At 46.1% G+C, this 21,978-nt stretch overlaps 1 protein-coding gene across 1 annotated transcript in view; it reads right to left on the minus strand.

Annotated features, from left to right (window-relative positions):
• The window catches only part of LOC144753380 (SPARC-like), a 1,082,362-nt gene that overhangs the window by 832,538 nt on the left and 227,846 nt on the right, over window positions 1–21,978 (minus strand). The window contains exon 2 of the mRNA XM_078641095.1: window positions 283–356. Coding sequence (XP_078497221.1) covers window positions 283–356 — 74 coding nt within the window. The remainder of the gene's footprint in view (window positions 1–282; window positions 357–21,978) is intronic.

Below are 21,978 nucleotides of genomic sequence, written 5' to 3' on the forward strand. Positions count from 1 at the left end.
ATTCTTCCAATTTAGCGCTCTATTTGGAAATAGGTTTTTAAAGTAAATTTTTTTGGCCGACACAATTTACCCAATGTTTATAGTATGATATCAGAACCGTTCTGTCTTGTGTTTACCCTGAAGTTAAGTTATAACGACCCAGTAGGTGCTAGAAGGAGGGAATCACTTCGATGTGAGCAACATAGCCACAAATTGTCATGTTTTGCCCTACATTAGACGTATAATGTAAAGAAACCTGGATAAAAACCGAATTAGAGCTTCATAATGAATTAATTTGCTTACTGGGACACTGCAGAGTGCTTGAAGGAAAACCAGGCTCATCCCCAGTCTGCAAAACCTCTGCATTTTAGGTCCACCTGTGTGCAAGAACGAATATTTACAGTCAGGAGAACAGTTAAATGGCACAGCTATAAGAGTACCGAGCAATAAATGTGCATAAATTAAATAATTGTGCATGCATTGAAAATGAAGTGTAACACACGCCCTCCAGTGATAACTCAGGAAAGAGAGCAGCCATACCTACCTCTGTATGACAGAAGGGCATTACTACCACAGCAGTACACCAACAATACTGTAATGTAACCGTTTGGGAGGGTGATACATGATGGGCAGAGGTAAGTGGCCTGACTGACAACGTAAATTTAATAGATGTGAGTCCACACATTGAGCAATGTTGCTATTAATCAAATACAGGAGGGGCCAGTCTTTAATCAATTTAGACTTAAACAAAGCAGCCATGCTCAACTAGCTCAGGAGCAAAATGCTGCCCGTAGTTATCTTTGGGGCAGAAGAACATTGGCAAAATATTCCCATGCAAGATGCCCATGGGCATATTGCTCCAGGGAGCCCAGGTATGTAACCTTGATAATGAGCTTTGGTTTGTCTAAGCGTTAGCAGTCTTGCTTCCATGTGCTAAAAGATTCCCCCACTGTGCAATAAGCATAGTCTTCAATGTTGTTACAGTAAGCAGGAATAGGGGGACTCGCTTTTCAGCCGCGATGAAGATCAGCAAACTGAATTATTGACCATTAAATGTACAGCACATTGCCAAAGACACACAGCATAGCAGGGTTAACCACAGTGAATAAGTGCTTTGTTGTGATTTTGGACAAACTGGGACCCACATCCATGGTTCATATTTAATCTGCTCCTCCACTCGGCCTTAGTTATAAAGGGTCATTCCCAGTGGCATTTACCATAGTACTGCCATGGAAAATGTCCACACAGTTTGACGATGCACACTATTCCTTTTTTACTTAACAGAACCTTAAGTTGTTACATTTATTCTTTCAGGATTACTTTTATTTAAGCCTGGGCGAAATGTGGGCAATTTTTTGGTACTTTTGTATGCGGTATCACCAAGAAATACTAAAGTACGTCCGTTCACGTAATCATGAGTAATTTAACACAAAAATCCTATCACCGAAGCACAGGAACAATTAAATTAGCGAGCATGAGAGGCTGCTGCTGTTCCTGTTTTGTTGCATTTAGCACTAGTTTCAAAGCGCAAAATGCACCCCTGGGTCCATTTTGGAAGCAATGGTAAATTTTGTGGTAAGAAAAAGGCACTAAATCCTAGGTTACACTCTTTGTGTAATTTCACGTAATATCGCATCAGTTTGCTGTACTTTCACATAACTAAGCTACAGCAAATTACATGAATTATGCCCATCCCTACTTTTATTCAGTGCAACATGTTTTAATTTTTTTCCACCAGTTCCTAATTCTTCCACACAGGGAGACTACAAAGGAGGATCCTTCATCTGCCATTGCTCATATCCATAGCCAAATCCATATCCATCACATAACCCCTTCCTATAGTTTTTATTGCTAACTTAGGGGCGGAAGGACCGCCACCTCTGGGCCGGCAGTGAGGTCCGCCGGCACTGTGGACCGCGATTCTCCCAGCGTCATATTACGATGGTGGTGGGATTCAGACCGCGGCGGACTCCCTTGTATATACTGTACAATTCCTAACCTTGCGTTCTCTGTATTTTCCCTCCTTAACTTGCTCCCCCAGGCATATGAGGCTCTATTTACACAGGCATAATAATTTTGTCCTGATGATGATCCGCTCATTCTTTTGCTGGATCGAAACGCCATCGACACTGTGAAAACACTGTAAATGCCAACATTTTTTGTTTATTTTGCTGTAAAGGTGTATTTTGCGATTTATTCTTGTGACACTGTTTATTTATTGTGTGTAACAAACCTTAGATTTGCTTGAGCCCTTTTGTTGTTCCTTTTTCCTCCTTTTTCTGTACTCTATTGGCTAAGTAGGGCACAGGCTTGTGCCCCACTTTATGCATTTTTGTGGACTATCTTCTACATTGCCTAACAAGTAAAGAATTGACCTCTGTCCGGCTGGACATGTCCACTTAATATAGCAACGATTGGGTCTATATTTATTGATTGCATACACATTTCCCTTCTCTGGGGACCACTGTTGTTTAGAATAATTAACTCCGAAGGTCCCTGGTCAACTTTATTTTTGGGCTCCCTTGTAGTTTCAGAATATATACCCATAAGGGGTATGGCATGCTTGCAGTGCTTGCTCATTACAATTCAAGGCGAACACTATGTCCCAGAACGTTCAAAGATCAAGTCAGCACTGTAATATAGATACAATTTAAAATATATGTTTTCTTTGTTTTTGTGTTATATTAAATGATTTACAATTAAAATGCAACTTCAGCTATGTCAATTGTGATGTTAGGGACATATGACATCCTTCCTGGAAAACAATTGCATCAACTGTCAGAGGATGTCACTTCCTGCAATGAAATTAAGGTCAAATGGAAGGTGATGTCACTTCCACTACCCTTGCATTTTGGTGAATTGAGACCCATGCCCTGAATGGGGTCTGGCAATTGTTGGCAAGCAGTGTAAGATCTGTATATTCCAGTTCCAACTTCCTTAGACAGACCAATGTTCAGATGAGTACATCATTACCTGCACATATAAATGTCAGACACAAGTTGGGTGAGGGTAGACTTTGACAACCTTTGCTTGGATCAGATAAGGAATCTGTGTTTGGGAAAAGTGTGGAGGGATCCCATGAACAAGAAAAGGGAGATCCTTGTATGTTTTGCTTCGGACCAGTTGGAGAAAATAGACAGCAGGGAAGATGTTGTGATGGGCTTTGCAGAGGGAACCATGTTAGGAACCCAGGGATGGGCTGCTATGTTATCAAGCTCTCTTAGCCCCTTAGTACAGGTGTTTCCCAGATACAACCAACTATATCCCCCACACTTTTCTCTATGATTCTCCTTAGTCACTCTGTCTTCCCCCAATATCAAGGGTACCACTGTCAGTGAGTCCAATCGTCATTCCTGGAGGTGGGTTAAGTCTAACAGAATCCCTTCAGTTGGCATTGGTTCTTCAGAAAGCTAAGGCTGAAGAAGCAGAGAAGGTCAGGAACTTTGACAGGGAGAAGTTTAGCTCACCAGAAACAATAGAGAAGGAGGGAGGAAAGACAGGAGGAATGGGCCAGAGTGGAATGAAAAAAGTTAGGGAATGGATATGGAAACAGAATTGGAGGGAACTCGGATAGCCTACGACAGAGACTCCTGAAAAAATGACGATTTTCCCTCAAACTCTACAGGACTTTTTGTGAAGGTTCCAAAAGACAGTGCACATATGTGTAAAAGGCAAGAATATTTTGGAATGGTTTGTGAGTTTTGATATAGTTTGCTGCACGCATGCTTTGATTGACATTTCCAGGGGAGCTAAGTGAGTTTCTTTCCAATGGAGGTATAGTTGTCATTTGGTGAATGCCCATAATTGATTTAATTAATTATGAGCTGAGGAAGTAAGTTCAGTTAAAATTGTTTGGGCTGAATCTAGATTAGTACTCTCAGAGATTCAGGGAAAGCAGGACAGTGGATGGTATGCAATTTGAAACCATGATTCATGATGTGACGTGTGATTTAAATAAGCAGATAGGAGGGATTGTAGTAAATTAGTGTCATTTCTGATGGTAACAGGGCAAATCAGAGAGGAGTGCACTGCCCCATTTAGGTAATATCTCTCTAACGTGACAGAAAATGATGCAAAGAAACTTCCATTGTTTGCAGACATTAGCTCACAGAGGTAACAAAGGTCTGAGCACAATAGTTCTCAGCCAAAAGTAAAGAAGGACTCTCATTGGACTGCTTCCAATCTGAAGGATAAAGGCCAAGGCAATTCCCGAGGCTCCAGGACTCGATAAAGGGAAAAAGGAATCAGCTTCCTAGGCAGCAATGAAACTGCAAGGCAAGGAAGGAAGTTTTCTCTGCTTCCAAAGTAGTGGCTTGCGATAGGTGCCACAAGGATATACATTCGAAAAAGGATTCTCAGGTGAACAATCCTGTACCTGCAATAGGCATTGTGGTTTCTCTGGATAAGGGGACTTGAGAAAATCCTGTGGCATTTAACCATGTTTAAATGGGCATCTGGGGATGTGACTCAGATTATCTGATTACATATACATACCATGGCATTTGTGCTGGAAGCAGGTATCAAGGGAGGGAGGAAGGTCACTTCCCTGAGAGATATAGGTACTTATGGTATTTTTGCTCAGAGGAAGAATCTCACATTTGAGGAGGTTCTCACTGGTACGAATGGTATAGGTCTGGAAGCCAGTGGGGACAGCATGGAGTGTCAGCTTGCTAAAATGTAATTGGCAAGATGGCCATAGTCAATGTAGAGGTAACAGATTAACAGTGTATTGGATATCGTTTAGTGAATTATTTGATTGTGGCTGGTATTGTACCAGAGCCAGAAGCCTACATGAACTGCACAGTGTGAGCTTATTGAACAGACCACAGGCTGCCCTTTAGTTTCAGGAAGAGACTATGACCATTCCATATTTGCAGAGGCCAGCGAAGTGTAGGGAACAGATCTGCCAGACTCCCAGAAGGCACATGCAGCAGCACCCATCACACCTGTTCCAGATGGAGAGGAGGAGAATGTACCTGAAGCGGGCCACACTTTGGAGTTGTGGCACTGTCTGAAATGCAGGGTTTGTTAGTTACTGTAGGTCCTATCCAGGAGGAGTTCTCACAGGCACAGTTTACGGCCCTGCAGTTGTGAGACTTCAGAAGGAAGCCCAAGAACAGGTCAACAAGGGAGTGGTTGGAAGGCTTTACAATGGCTGGAAGGATGGACTGCTTTTTAGTGAGTCTACAGAAGCTGTGGAAGAGACTAGTAGTAGCCTAGCTTGGTTTCGAGCCAGAGAGTAGAAAAAAACCTGGTAGCCATTCTATTGCATAGTACCTTTCGTTCTTCACTGTTCTATAATAATCTATTAGTGGGTGACTTGGGCATTAAAAAACACAGAACAGCTTGGACTATTAGTTTTACTGGCCAGGGATGCACAAAGACACATAGAGTTTCTGTATATCCTGTGGTATGTTGGGAAACAGGCCTACTGTTCCACTTGTGGCGCTGCTTATAGTTGGTGTACCACTTAAGTAGGTGGGCTTTAACATTGTTGGTCCATTTGATTCCCCACTTCTTTATCATCAGGCAACAAGTACATCTTGGTTGTGGTGGATCATGCTACCTACTACCCAGAGGTGATGTCTCAGACTAGCACCACTGTTAAGGCAGTTGTGATATCACTCCAAGAGATCTTAGCAAGGTTCAGATTTCCCAAAATGGTGATTTTCGACAGAGGAATACATTTCAACTATTCTTACATGAGAGAGAAGTGGGAGCAAGCTGGTATTACTTGCCACTATTCCAACATGTATCTCCAGCAAACCAATTTCTTGGTGTAACAAGACCCTTAGGAACACCATGGGAACACTTCCAGAGGACCTGAGGAAAAAGTGGCTCCTTCTCCTGCAATGCCTCGTTTTCCTATGGTCAACATCCACCTAAGAGTTTGGTTCAGTCCCTTTGAAATTCTGTTTGAGCATCCAGCGCTTGGCCCATTCACCTTAGTCACAGATGGTTGGGAAAGGACTTCTGAATCACTCCAGAAGGCTGTGGTGCACAATTTAGTTGGCTTTAGGATACTGGTGGTATGGTCCTCTGTAGAAGGGGTAGAGCTTGCCACTAAACTGACTCCTAAACAGCAATATTAATGTATATAGGTTGTAGGTCTCTTATCTTCGCACTTATTCATGGGTTGAAACAAATTTATCAAATATAAAGCCTGGGAATAATTGTGCTATCCCATATTCCATAGCTCAGCCCAAATTAGTGGTGATTCCTAAGCAAGGTTTTATGGACTTCTGCTGTAGAAGGACCAAGACTGATGGACACGTGGCCCTTTGAGCTGACAAGCTGGTGGAGTGGCTGGGTGCTGCCTACATTTTGAGTACCTTCGATCTGGCCAGTGCCTTTTGGCAGGTCACATTGGCAGCTCATGCCAAGGAGAAGTCTGCTTTCTCTATGCTGAAAAGTCAGTATCAGTTTTAAGATCGTGCATTTTGGGTTCAAGTGTACCCCTGCCACTTTTCAGCACCCGGTGAACTGTGTTCTTTCAAAGCTTGACAATCTCTGCATTACCTACTTTGTAGACACTGGCACCCGAGAATACCATTTTATGTAGTCCTGGCTATTTGTAATAATACTTGTGAACTTGTTTTTATACCGGCTTAAAGCACTACTAGAGCCTTAGCATTATTGCACATTTACATTTTTAAAATGCACTACCATGTTGTCATACTGTGTTGCACATTGCATTGTTAGTATGACTGTTCAAGCAAACATAGCTATGTCTGAAGGTGGCATGACCAGGCGAGAAACTACAAATTTAGTGAAGTCATTCTTTTTCCATCGCTTCCTGTATCTTTGTTCAAAGCCTTCTCACATTTCTCACACAGGAATAGCCTGGCACCTGCTTGTTAGTGTCTATCTGGAGTTTTCCTTTGATCACGTATCCTGCTCTCTGCTTGTTGCACTGAAAAAAATAGTATAAAGGTAGCGCATTTTTTAGGTCTTGCCTAAGACAGAACGTATGCTGTCTGTTGCAAGACATATTGTTAGCACACAGTGGGTCTAGACCACACCCATTGTTTACCAATTGTTGCCTTCACTGTCACTCTCATTTGCTTGCATTCCTTTCACTTCATGTGCTGGTTCTCCACTGGAGCATTGACTCATTACTGTGCTCTTCCACTGATCACTTTTTTAGCTCATTCTTTTCTGATTTCATTTAAGCACTATACGGGAATGCATTTATTTTCTAACTGTCTCCATTGTGTTTCTCTGCCCTTCTCCACTGAGCTCTGTGTTCCTCTCACTCACCCATATGATTCTCTCCCACTTCTCCTGTATTGCCTTCTCGCCCATGTGCTTTCTCCCCACCAGTTGCATGTTGCTGCTTTTTGTTTGATTCCCCCACCAGTGTTGCTTCCCCCACCCGCACACCGAATTTTGTCTCTGCCCCCCACGCAAGTCCTCCATGTTTCTTCTGCCTCTCGTCCCCGGTATTGCTTCTGCCTCCCGCCTATGCCTCCTCTTGTTGCATCTCTCCACATTGTTGCTTCTCCCCAGTGTTGGCACTCATCTTGTTCAGTTTGCAATTTTCTCAGCTGAGGCTGCCTCTATTCTCCCCAGACATATGCAGCAGATGAAAGTAGTCCCTCTGGTATGCTTTAGTTCTGTTACAGCCTCACACTTCATTTGCCACACACTCACGTAAGGATATTATATTAAACAGCCACTTAATTCTCTTGGTTTGCACAGCCTTTAGTGAGGATGCCTCCTTTTTGCTCCATGCACGTGCCATGGCTAAAGCACCAAAACATCAACAGCTATGTATAAATGTGGTATTTATATAACACAAAAGTAGTCCAGACAGGATCAAGTGCCAAGTGGTGCTGAGTAGAAGGTATGCCCCAGATTTAGTGCGGGCCAATGGTGCCACGTATCTCTAAGGAAATATGCAGTTCAAATATCCTGTAATACCTGAAGGGCACAGGGCTTCCCAGTTTGGTCGCTCGCCTTTGAGTCGTGGACAGGATTAATGCATAGGTTAAGGTCGTCCCCCATTATGACATGATCAGCATCCACCCTCTCCCTCATGGTCAGAAGCTCCCAAAAGAAGTCTGGTGAATCTACGTTCGGGGAGTAGACATTCAGTAACAGTACTCTCTGGGTCCCCAGGTTGCCGGGGACCACTACATACCTCCCCTCCATATCACTAATGCAGTCAGCAAGGGTAAAGGGAACGTAACAATGATTTAAAATGCAAGTTCTGCAGGAATATGCACTATAGGCAGAAAAATATCTTTGTGGGCCCCAATTGGAAGCATACGACAAGGAAGAGCTAGGAGAGAGTTGCGTCTCCTGTAAAAATGCCACCTTTACTTGGTGCCAGACAAGGTATTGTAGCACTAACTTCCCCTTACTAGGATTGTTGATGCCCCTGATATTCCAGGTCATAACTAGAATCTCCAACCCCCTGGACGTCCTGATATGGGACATGGGTTCATCTTATGGTCTCGGTGTAGAACCGCTGCGCATGCAAGGAAAAGTTTTATTCTTACAGTGTCATATGCACACAAATCTATCATAAATAACCCTTACCCCAGTCTCACCCTCCACCCGTCCTGGGAAAAAAGAAGCCCAATGAAACCCCATTCTATATCCAAACAATAAAAAACAACAATGCAAACAAGTACCCGTAGCGGTGTAAACCTTGGAGGGTGGGCAGCGGCTCAACAGCAATTTTCCATTGTACAGTTTAAACAAAAACTAAAGCATGGGATAAGGAGTACGTCCAAGAGCAATCTGGAACCATCAGTTAACTAGCATAACCATAGCAATAGAGTATGACATGACATTGTAACGCATCCAACTCCCCACTAGGTAAAATAAGCAAATATCCTGATAGTGAAACCTCCTGCAGGGTGGTTCCCTACTATTCAGTGGAGAATAAGTCTGAACTGTTCATAGCATGGAGGTCTGGAGAGGAGCGCCCAGGAGAGTTACCTGTGTCTGGACGGTGATCCTTGCCATATTTTTTACAGAAGGACAGTACATACACAAGAGAGTTGAAAAAATGGGGTTTATATACAGTGCCTCCACCCAGAGGCTGGCTTGGTATAGCAATCCTTAGTGTAAGAGCGTGACCTTTGCCTCCACAAATGTGCGATGGGCTTCATGAACTAACAAGGTAAAGTCAGGGTAAAATGATATAGTATATCCTTGATATTGAATCTAACCTCACTCCTGTGCCAGGCATAGTGTGGTGTCTCTCTCCCTGAAATCAAGCATTCAGGCAATTATGGGCCATGGTGTTGCCCACAGTGGAGGTCTAGGGCCCAGAGATCAGAGGGCCTGCTCCACCAGGAATGCAGATGAGAACTCCTCCTGTTCGAACAGTTCTGCCACAGCTTTTCCACATCTTACCAGTAGCAGTGGATTTGGCAATAACAGTAATGTAGAGATTGTTAGGGCACGATTTGGTCTCTAGATCTTTAATTTTATAACCACAGTCTTAACCTGCAGCTCTAGTTTCTCCAGCCATATTAACATGGATGTTGACCCATCTTCCAGTGTGAAGGTCAGCTTCCTCAAGCTGAGTCTGATGACAGTTAAGGCGCTCTTCCATGCCATCCAACCTGTCCACCAAAGCATCAAAACGGGTGTCCATGACCCTGAACATCATGTGGGCCTCTGCCATCAAGGCCTCCGTGGTCGCCGTCTGCACCATCTCAGGGGCACCCTCCAAACCCACTGCCGCTCCAGCGGTGTTGCAGGCTCACTCCGCTTGGGGGCGCCCTCAAAAGGCAACTTCCGTTGTTTGGGATCTGTACAGCCCATGCTATTGATGATGCAGAAACAAGACCAGGGCAGGTCACCTGCAGGCCACCACTGCACACTCCTGCCTAGGCATCCCCACACCAGGAGACCAACAGACGCAGGAGCCTATGACCAAGCTCACCGGTCCACAGTGGGGCTGTGCCCTTTCACTCAGGGCCACAGCAGACTGCACTTGCTAGCCTCTTAGTGCAGTGAAGGATGCACACAACAAGCTGAGGCTCTCCCAGGGCCGGACCATGCCTAAAGCAAGAGCCAAATCAGATATGGCGATGTATGCAGCATTATAGCCGGGGGGACCAGAACTCCCCACCCCTGCGGTCTGCCAGCAGCTCCAATTGACAGGAGTGGTGACTCCCGCCCGACCGCAGCAGCATTCAAACATGAAGGCCCAGGCCACGTAGCAAGCATCCACTAGGTAGGACCTCGTGCCACAGCCCAAAACGGTCGCCGAACGTGAAAGCGCCACAATGCCATCCAGATGGTGCTCACAATGTTATAAGATAGGATAGGATATTTGTTTGTATAGTGCTCGAATGCCACGGCGTCTTACAACTGGTGTGTATGAAAATGGTACCGCATGTGTTACCAGGGAGCCAGATCAGAGTAAACAGCCACATTTTCAGGTCCTTCCTCAAGGATTGTCGATTTGGTTGGAATCTCATGGCTATTGGCATTTTGTTCCATAACTTTGCTGCCCGGTTTGAAAAAGTTCTGCTGCCCCATTTTATCCGCCTAATCCTATCAATCTGGAGGAGGCCTAAACTACTGGACCTAAGGGCACGAGCTGGGCTATAGTGTGAAAACCTTTTTTGGATCTACCTGGCCCCTACCCCATACAATGCTTCATGAACTAGGCATAGGGCCTTGAATTCCACACGCTGCTGCACAGGGAGTCAATGCAATGCTCTGACTCCTGCCGAGGTTGATTGACCTGTAGGTATATTTAAAAGCAGTAGGGTTTGATAAATGCGAGTCTGTTTGATAGACACTTTAAGCGCCCGGCCCTTATTTTACTCCTTCACATCAGGCGGCGCAGTCATCAGAGGGGCACCATTGTTTGATAAATGCGAGTTTTAGTGGTAGACATTTGAAGCGCTCTGCCTCTACTTTACACCACAATGCCAGGAGGCGCAGCCACGGCGGTATATGTACAGAGGGTGTACCGTGTTAAATAATTAAGACGCTGAATAGAGGGAAGCGAGTGAATGAGGGGGTCCCCTTGCAAATCACTTAACTACTCGTTTCTTATGATGATATATATTTTTATGTTGACATAAGGCGACCGCCTCATATAAAAGGGGGCTGAAACATTGAAAGGCATGCATATGAATAAGCCATAGGTATGCCATCGTACACCCCGATAAAGGTAAACACGGCATGTCTTATGCACAGTTGGTATATCATAAACTGTTCACAATAAGGGCTACATATCTAACAGTGTCACTCTATGTTTTTATTTGTTGTGTCTCTATGTGTCTATAGATTTAAGCAATGGAAGAGTGTAGGTTTTAATAGGAGTAGGTACCCAGCACAGAATAAAATTATCAGACAGCTAGGGTTACCTAACCCAGTTTTTAACATCAGTGGAGTGCCGGATTGCGGCTCTCACTCCCTTGGGGGTTGAGGTGCACATATATGTAGTATAAGTATCATCACCATTTGAGTTGTTTACTATTGTTTTCCTTTCTACATCATTCTTTGCAACTTTTCTTATTTTTGGGTTGGAAGGAGCCGATGATGATAAGAGGAACACACTGACAAGTACCAGTCAGTAGTTCCCTGGTGGTTGCTCCCGTGAGGTTCCTTCCTCCCTTCCACACCTTTTTTCTAATTTTCTCTTCTACATATTTAGTAGATTGCCTGCATGATATTCAAGCAGATGCACACAGACACATAGTGTTTTTTTTAGAAGATATGAAAAAGGCACACTCTGTTGATAGAAAGAATATCACTACTAGATTTAAGCAAAGTCTATATTAGTGACTATCACAGTTGATGATAAAACTATTGCCTACATTGAAAAGGACCGGGTTATATTTGTTAAATACAGTGTGAGTGGAGGGCAACCTGGGGTCTATGTTTCTCCCTCTTAGCTCCTTTTTTCTAGGGATCTTTAAAAGCAGCCCTGCTGTGGCATTCTGTAGGGACAGCAGCTTTCTCATATGGGTTTTATCAATCCCCAACAACAGGACATTGCAATAGTTAAGTTTGGATAACAGGAGAGCCACCACCACCGTATTTTGTAATTCCTGAGCGATGAAAGGAAATATCTTTCTTAAAGTTTTTATTAGAAAGAAGCAGGAAGAGGTGAGGCTGTTTACCTGAGCAGAAAAGTTTAACTGGTCCTCGAAGATGACTCCAAGGTTTCTAACATTAGTCATGGGGCAGGGGCATTCCGCCGCTCCTACTGGCCACCAGAAGTCATTCCACAGGGATCGGCCCTGACCAAACTCAATAACCTCCGTCTTATCTGTGCTAATTTTCAGGAAGCTATGGTTCATCCAGATCAAAATCTTGGTAAGACATGCATGAAACCTAACAGCTGAATCTTCAGGTTGTTTAGCGATCGAGATTACAAGCTGAGAATGAACCGCCTAGGATACCAGGGCGAATCCATGCTTCCTGATGAGTCTGGCTAGGAGAATGACATAGATGTTAAACATCGTCGGTGATAAGGCTGATGCCTGTGGAACCCCACAGGGAAGATGGAAACTGTTTGATTGCAGACCCTCCCAATATAGGCTCTGCTCTCTCCCCTCCAAAAACGATGAGAGGAGGGTCGGGGCAGTTCCCTTGATCCCCACTTCCTTCAGCCGCTTCACTAACACCGTGTGGTTCACGGTGTCAAAAGCTGCTGACAGGTCTAAAAGTACAAGGACTGTTCTACTCCCTCCGTCAACTATTCTCCGAACATCCTCCGTTGCTACAATCAAGGCAGTCTCAGTAGAGTGATACGACCGAATACCATGCTGAGTAGAGCCGAGCAGGTTATTGGTGTCTAGATAATCAGTCAGCACCTTATTCACCATCTTCTCCAAGACTTTGGCTGCCATTGGTAAACCAGCAATCGGACGATAGTTCTTAGGTTCTGAGGGGTCTAGGGTGGACTTTTTCAGAATCGACCTGATCATTGCTTTTTTCCAACATACCGGATAGCTACCTGATTCCATAGCTTGATTGACTAGAGGGGTGAGTTCGTCACAGATTCTCCTAGCAGCCAAATGCATAATCGCGGGAGGGCAGGGGTCTTTGGGTGAACCAGATTTTATGGAAACAAGGAGTTTGTGTACCTCATTGTTTGTAACTGTTTGAAAGCATGCTAATCTGCAATGTATTGGTCCAGCCTCCTCAGAAGATTGACATGACTTATCCGGACCCATTTGAGTGTTCAAAAGGTCATTATAAATTACTTGGACCTTGTTCTGGAAATATTGGGCCAGTTCATTGCACATAGCTTGATCTGGCTAGAAAGCATTAGTCAGCTGCGATTTAGACAGTAGTGTAACAGTTTAAAAAAGTTGTTTAGTGGAATTTCCAGCTTCCTCAATCTTAGTTGTGTAAAATAATCTTTTTGCGGCAATGATTGCATCCTTGTACTGTTGGAGGGCAAGATTCTAGATTGTTTTCTTATCTTTACTATAGTCTTGTCTCCAAAGACGTACCGCTCTCCAGCAGTTAACTTTTAAACCTTTCAGCTCGGGGCTGTACCAAAATTACGAGGTCTTTAGTCTCTTGACCGTCACCAATTTTTCGGGTGCCACACAGTCGGCCGCTGTCAAGGGCCATTCATTGAACAGAGACGCTGCTTCATTATTAGACTTAGCCAGCGAGAGAGGGAGGTGGCCGAGGGCCAACTCTAGATCGTTGGCTTGGACTTTGTTCCAGCGTCTGGTTTTTACCTTGACTGCTTTGGTTTGAATATAATGATTCGGCTGCATGACCCTGATGTTAAAATGGACAGCTTTATGGTCTGTCCATGGGAGGTCTGTTACTCTAGTCAGATTGATATTGGCATTATTAGAAAAAATACCATTTAGTGTATGGCCTGCCTGATGAGTGGGTTAATTGACTAGTTGGCTTAAGCCAAAGGCTGCTAGTTTATCTATTAGCCTGACTGTGTCTGAGTTATTTGTTAATTCCAAGTTATAAATAAAATCACCCAAAATTGTCAGGGGTGGGAATCTGTATAAGACTCCAACTAATAACAGAAGCCAAGATAACAGATGCCCATGCTAATAATATTCTTACCAGCTTTCTTCAATCCAACAAGATCCTGGATGCCTCACAGCACGACTTCCGAGCTGGTCACAGTACCGGGCCGGCACTCCTAAGCATGACAGAACATCTTCGGGCCTTGTTAGACTCGGGTCAAAAGGCGGCGCTGATCCTGTTGGACCTGAGCGCCGCCTTTGACACGGTCTCACATTCGATCCTGCTGCATCGTCTGGAGGAAGCAGGGGTTGGAGGCCATGCCCTGGAATGGTTTAGAGCCTTCCTTACTGGAAGATCCTTTTGGGTTTCCACCCCCGTTCCTTTCCAAGGAACAAGTCATTGAGCAAGGTGTCCCTCAGGGCTCGGCACTTAGCCCTACGTTATTCAATCTTTACGTACAGCCACTGGCTGCGGTCGCTAAGCTATGGGAGCTTTAAATGGTCTCATATGCTGACGACACGCAGCTAGTGGTGGCCCTAACAGAGGATACCGTTCTTAATGCAACCAGGTTTAGGAATGGCCTTGCGGCTGTGGCTAACTGGATGACGCTGAATTTTCTCCAGCTTAATGCTAGCAAGACTGAGGTCTTAATAGTGGGAAAATGCGTCTGCCTGGGGTGAAAAATGGTGGCCTAATACCCTGGGGAACCTCCCTGATCCTAAAACTGAAGTAAAAAATCTAGGGTTATGGATAGACTCCTCTCTTAGTTTCAGCACCCACACCAAGAAAACAGCAGCCACATGTTTCGGGATCCTACGGAATCTCAAACCTATCTTGAAATTCTTTAATCCTTTCACCCGCCAGCTCATAGTTCAATCTACCATCCTCTCCCACTTGGATTATGCCAGCTCCTTGCTGCTGGGAGTAAACCAAACAGAGATGAGAAGATTGCAGCGGGTGCAGAATGCGGCGGCAAGAACCTTGGTTGGAATACCCCGTTTTCACCCGGTAGCGAGTACCTTGAGCAAACTCCACTGGCTGCCAGAGGCTAATCGGATCCAATTTAAGGATCTTTGTCTATCATTTAAAATCCTAAAACTTGAAATTCCCCCTATGATCCGCTCGCTACTCACTCCTTATGTCCCCTCATGTGCCCTGAGGTCAGAGGGCCAGAACCTGGTAGCGGTTCCACGGGTGAAACGCTCTAGGACGGGCGGACGGTCCTTCTGCTACATGGCTGCTAAACTATGGAATTCCTTGCCGTCCTGGCTACGTGGATTAAATGATTTGCTGACTTTTAGAAAATACATCAAGACTTACCTCTTTCCTTTAGACTAGACACTTGGTCTGTATTTTTGGGTCTGCCCGAATGTCAGTAGCAACCGCCCTCCCTGCTGGTTTGCTACAGCGCCGGGACGCCCCTTAGCTGGTGCAGCTGAGCGCTATATAAATAGCAGTAACATAACATAACATAACAACTGCGTCAGTAGTGCCTGTGAGAAAGTGGCCATACTTCCAGGTGGGGGATAAATCAGAAGTCCCTGAAAGTTAAAGAGGTTATTTGATTTTATACTATAGTGCAGCGCCTCTGCTGGTAAGTCTGAGATGGTTTCCCCCGCACCTTTAAAAAGTCCCGGTATATTATAGCTATACCCCCCCCCTACCTTCCTCCCTATCTTGTGAGGGGACTGCATAACCCTCTGGTACCATAATGTTCCAAGCTGGACCGGAGGTATTATCTATCCAGGTCTCTGTCAGAAAAACTATGTCAGGTGTGGTGAGTTGAATCAGGTCCTCAATCTGATACTTATGTTTCGCTACGGACCGAACGTTTACCAGAAGGCATTGCATGTGCTGTTCCTGAATTGCCTTAGGGACGTTATCTAACTCTACAATGGCGGAGTTATTAAGAATGTTTCCCATTTCCCTCTCTTTCAGGGCTTCAGACCTTCCGGCTCCCAGATCTCCTCCTATCCTACCTGAATGTTCAAGACTATTAACAGCGCTTAAGTTAAGCTGATATGAGCATTTAGGGCAGATGAGCTCACCTGTGATCTTATTTGGCAGGAACATATCATGCACTTTACATGAGCCAGTTTCCAGGTCAAGCAGTTGCTGTCTGCTGTATATTTAGGACTTAAAATGGCCAGGGGTTCTGTCGCCGGTCTCGCTCTGGGCGCCAATGGGCACAGATGGGCTTGCCTTTGGCACGAACGCAGCGCGCCCGCTACGCACCCACTGCGCAGTTGCCCCTGTGCGATTTAGATAGTGTCCGGTCAAGAAAGCTAGAGTGTCAACCCTGGTCCAATGCTGACCCGTCTTAACTTCCGGGTACCGCCAGGATCGAGCAGGAAGTGCAGCAAGTAAGACAGAACACAGAGTCAAAGCAGCTAACAGTAAAATTTTAAAAAGCAATTCTACCAGTATTTTAAAATCAGTTCTAACAGGGTTTTTAAAAACAATTCTTCCAATATATTTAAAATTGTGCAAAACGCAATAGACTTAGCAGCAGGTTAAAGCAATATAGGGAGCTAAGCACCACAACACTTATGAGGTGAGGGGGCTTACAGCCTTCCCAGCCTTCATGGGCGCAGCACCTGGGTGGCATAAGGGACCCCCGCACAGCAGCGGGACCCAGTGGGTCATGGCTGACACTGCCTCAAACTTTGTGCTGCAAAGACATGTGTTGTCAAGACGGATGCATTGTTAAGCCTGTGTTGTAAAGGCATACATGGTAATGGCATGCATGGTTCCGTCATATATCCAGGGCATATACATGTATATGAAACAAATGTAATGGGCATAAAATGAAGTGTAATGAATTTCATCTGTAAAGATGTCCTGAACTGTGGACAGTTGAACCCGACTATTCCTTAATATAACATCACCCATAATGGGGCGTGGCCACCAGGGGCGGCATGACGGACGCGCTTTATTGGAGCTTCGTCTTCTGTCCCCGTAATCCGCAACAAATATCCTGTGTGGCGGGAAACTGAAGGACCCAGATGATGAGCGCTGATCTCGTGACACCCCCATTACCCTGAGGAAGCCGCTGCGTGGTCCGGAGGGCTTGTGGTCCGAGACGGCGTGAGGAGCAGCTTGGACTCATGGTCTGGAAGCCATTTGTGATGCCGAGGATCAAACAGCATGTCTCTAGCCCCGACTGGCGCTGTGAGTGGTGCCCCGCGGTGCAGCAGCATATGGCAGCCGGGGGGGCTCTCCCGGATGCTGCTGTGTAATTATTGTAACAAGAGACTCTTGTGGCTGTGTAGGGAATATGGCCAATGGCGAACGGCTTAGGTTGTTGATTGGGACACTGGAGTTGGCCCTGGATTCTTTTGCATTACACCCCTACAGAAGAGCAGAGTGGGGCAACGTGTAAAGGCAGCCGGCCCCCCTCCCCCGGGGGACCTGTGATGCTGACCCACCACATTCAATAAAGGAACAAATGGCCCAGGGTGACCTTCTGGATACTATATTGCAAGCCATTGAGCTCTCTAGCGCATCCATGGAATCTAAATTGGACAAAGTGGCTCTAGACCTCAACTTACTACACGCGGATCATTGGAAGCTGAAGGATCAGGTCGAAACTGCAGATCAGGAGATCACTGAATTGAAGCCCACCACAGAGTTTCAAGATTAACAGCAGAATGCTCACGAGGCTTGGATTCGGTACCTGGAGGACCGCATCGAGGATGCAGAGGGGCGCTCCTGGCGTAATAATGTCCGACTGATTGGGCTGCCGGAGGGTGCGGAGGGCCAAGATGCAGTCGCTTTTCTGGAATCTTGGCTCAAGACCATGTTGCCTCATACCAAATTCTCCCCCTTCTTCACCATCGAGCGGAAGCATCATGTCCCGGGTAGGAGACCTGCCCCCGGTGACAGAGTGCGTCCACTTATCTTCAAGCTCCTGTAGTCTAAAGATCGGGATATAATCCATTGAGAGACCAGGACATTAGATACTATCCAGTATGAAAATATCAAGGTGTTGGTCTTTCTGGACTACACAATGAAGGTTCAGCGTCAGTGGGGTCTTTCCTACTGGTGAAGCAACAACTTTGTCAGCTCAATCTCTCCTACTCACTGTTATTCCGGCCAGGCTCCGTGTTGTCTTGGATGAGAAGTCCAGGTTCTTTGATATACCTCAGGATGTATGGGACTGGCTGGAGACATCGGGTCTGTATTCTGGCCCGTGACAAGGGGGCACCGTTGCTAAAGCATGGACTGGGGAAGTTGGTGAGAGAGGCGCTCGGAGATGCCGGCCGAGAAGGAGGTTTCCAGGGTTGACGGCGGTGCCTGGTCCAGATTAAATCCGTATAGAGAGGCAGGACGTGGTTCGCATTGCGGAGAAGATGGCAGAAGTAACGTCGAATTAAGACAAAGCAAACACTTGCTCTCATTCATCAGGGGGTGGGGGCACTTCCGTGGAGGACTCTTCTGATGAAGTATCTATGAGAACGCCAGATGTTACACCTCAGACAGCGGATGGTATTGTATGAAATTGGCTCCTTTGAAATATACATTGCCGAGTGCTGTAGTTTGCTTTGATGTGATGTTCTCCTGAGGCCTGTGTGGTATCATGTTGTGGGGTGGGGGTCGGTCAGAGGGTACCTGGGGGTGTTGATGTTGCTATTGTTGATATTTTTTTACTTCTAATTTGGGTTAGCGCTATGGAAATGCCTGCTAATTGCTGTTTGGCTGGGGACTTCAAGAATGTACCCTGCATGGTGTCACAATCCCCTGTTCTCCATAACCTTTCGGAGCCAATAGGGCAGGCGGCTATGTTGCTGTCTGTTGAATTTGGACATTTCCCCGACATTTTGGGGGTTGCCCTTATATGTTTTTTTCATTCCCTGGTTAGTATTTCCCATTTCCTTTTTGTTGCAGGAGCCCGTGGGGGGACACTGAAAGCAATGAGGTTCACGACAGACTGTTACAAAGTGAGGTGGGGGCAGAGGGATCAATAGTCATTGCAGTTTGATTTTCTTAGCTTTGCCATGAGTAACGTAATAATCACCTGGAATGTCTGGGGCCTCGCACGCCCCTCTCGTAGATATGCGGTGTATTCCTATTTAAAACATTATAATGTGCATATAGCGTTATTGTAGGAGACCCACCTGAATTCCAATTGCAGCGCAGATGGAGAGGTAAAATATATGCCACAGATTACTCCACGTTTGCTAGGGGGACCCTTATCTGTATACGCCTGGGGACACCCTTTGCAGTAGATGCGACTTATGCGGATAAGGAGGGCAGATATGTGTTGATAAAGGGTTAGTTGGATGGGCGTCCAGTATTATTGGGTTGTGTGTATGCTTTCAATGCACCGAATGTGAACCAGGGCCAGTTTCTAGGTCAGCTGTCTCTTGTTTTGGGAAGATGCTAAAAAATCCCGTGGCAGCTGGGAGGGGATTACAACAGTGTCTTGGACGCAGTGTTTAAATAGATCCTTTTCCCCACTCAGGTCCATGGCCGCAACAACCAACTCAGTGGCACTGAGGGGCTGGGCATGGGGGTGGGATCTGGTTGACGTGTGGAGGTTACATCACCCAGGGGAGAGGATATATTCCTTTTTCTCAGCACCTCATATTTACACGTCCGGCTGGACATGCTCTTTGGGTCCCCCGCCTCCTCCTGTATGTTTCAAAATCGGAGTACTGGGGGTGCACGCATTCCGATCACAACCCTCACTGTGTTGTGCTGGCTTGGGAGGGTGGGATCCCAGGTGTCCCCATGTGGAGGCTGCAACAGGCCATGCTGGAAGATCCTGTGTTTCGGGAGGCGATTATCTGGGCGATCGGAGAGTATTTTTAACAAAACACAGGGATTGCCTCCTCTGCCTTACTGGAGTGGGAGGCTATGAAAGTCACCCTACGAGGGAAATGCTTGGGTTAGGGCTGCGGGCTAAAACAATAGGTAGTGTCAGACCTGGTTGCGGTGGAAAGGCGTTTGCTGCTGTTGGAATCTTAGACTGTGGCAGATGCTGGGGGGCTGGCCAACCTAAAGGAAGTGTGAAGGAAACATGCAGAGCTGCTGGAACGGCAGCACTGCCTTACTTGGCAGTGCAATCCGCGTCAATTCATGCCAAGGCGGATCGCTCTGGGCCTCTCCTCACTTGGCTGATTAAACAGGAGCAACCGGGTGGGCTGATTACGGCTCTTTGCTTTCCGGACGGAGTGCTTCGATTCACACAGTTAGAAATCCATGGTGAGCTGATGATCCATTTCACAAAGCTGTATAAAGCTGGTTCACAACCCTTGGAGGAAACGGTTCAGCAATTCTTAGGGCAACTTCCGTTCCCAATCCAGTCACCTGAACAGTGAACGGACCTGGATGCTCCGCTGACGCTTGACGAGGTGCGAGGAACAATGATGACTCTGCCTTCCGGCAAGGTCCCAGGTCCTGAAGGCCTCCCCGATAAATTTTATAAAACATATGTGCTCCCAACTGCTTTTAGGTATATACAGAGGCGCTGGAATCTCTTGACCTTCCTGTCTCAATGACGGAGGCTACGTTGATTGCACTCCCCAAACCAGGCAAGGAACCTACTTCCATGGGGACATATTGTCCTTTGGCACTCTTAAATGGGGATTATTAGATATTAGCGGGCATCCTAGCTAATAGGTTGGGGCCGCTAGTTCCCCAACTGGTCCACCAGGACCGAAATGGGTTTGTGCCAGCTCGCAGCACGTCGCTTAACATATGGCGACTGTTTAGGGTGATGAGTTGTGTTACTAAGGACTGACCAACAGCTGGCTGTGTGGTGCTGGATTCGGAGAAGGCCTTCTACATGGTTGAGTGGTCTTTTATGTTTGCCGTTCTTCACGGATACGGATTTGGACCCTATATACTAAGTCTTATTGGACTGTTGTACGCGCCTTCGACTGTCCGATTGCGGGTGGATTCTCTTTTCTCTGAGCCTATTTTTATTGGGTGAGGGACTCGTCAGGGATACCCCTTTTTCCCCCTGATCTTCGCTTTGGTAATCTAGCCATTGGTGAGGGCACTACGCACCTCGGCATCAGATTAGGGGATACCCCTTGGAGATGGTATACATGCTGTTTCGCTTTATGAAGACGACATCCAGCTGTATGTGCGGGATGTCCTGGCGATCCCGCAGGTCATCCCCGCCATGTTGACATCTTTTGCATCATTCTCTGGGCTAGGGGTGCACTGGGGTAAATCTTGTCTATATCCGTTTAATCCCACTAAAGTGGATCCAGGTTGGACAGTGAATGGGATGGTGGTGAAGTGGCAACCAGTGACGTTGAGATACTTGGGGGTTCTTATCTACCATAACTCACACGACCTTCTGGATGGTAATATCATATGGGCGGTTACAGCGCTTAGGTCTCAAATTGACTTCTGGAAGACACTTCCCCTCTCAGTTATAGGTAAGGTGGAGCTAATTAAAATGGTAATGTTACCACATCTTCTTTATTATTTTGCTACCCTACTGCTCCACCTACCAATGTCCTTCTTCCGATCTTTTGAGAAGATCGCCCATGATTTTATCTAGAGCAACTCGCGATGCGGAGTGGCATTGACGAAGCTGTATCTTCCTCGCTCAAAGTGGGGGCTGTCTCTGCCCAACTTTGAGAACTACTACCTGGCGTCTCAAATCTTGTGGGTGGCGAAATGGGTGGAGCAGATTGATTTCTAAGACTCGACGGAGCAGGATCCTCCGGATTCCCTAGACAGCATCCTTTATTTATTCCATTCCTGTAACAAACTGAATGAACCTCTCACTTTGTTGCTATCGATAGCATGGAAATGTTTCCGCAGGGCACTGCGCCTTTCTAGGAATGTACTGCCATACGCACCTGGTGTACCTCTACTGGGGATGCCGACCTTGCGGGGACATGTTCGGAGTATGGACCTTGCCTCATGGGTGGCAGCTGGTGTGACCACTTTGGAAACTTATATGTTATATTCTGAACCATGCCTCCTGGACGGCTGCGATTAGACATTGGTGGGTGAATCTCCTAGTTCAATAAGTGCATGTTATGGGCACAGGATCCCACTTGGTGAAGTGGTTCGCGGACTCGATCAGGGGACATACTT

The sequence above is a fragment of the Lissotriton helveticus genome, chromosome 5_1 (assembly GCF_964261635.1).
Source record: "Lissotriton helveticus chromosome 5_1, aLisHel1.1, whole genome shotgun sequence".
NCBI classification, from domain to species: Eukaryota; Metazoa; Chordata; class Amphibia; order Caudata; family Salamandridae; genus Lissotriton; species Lissotriton helveticus.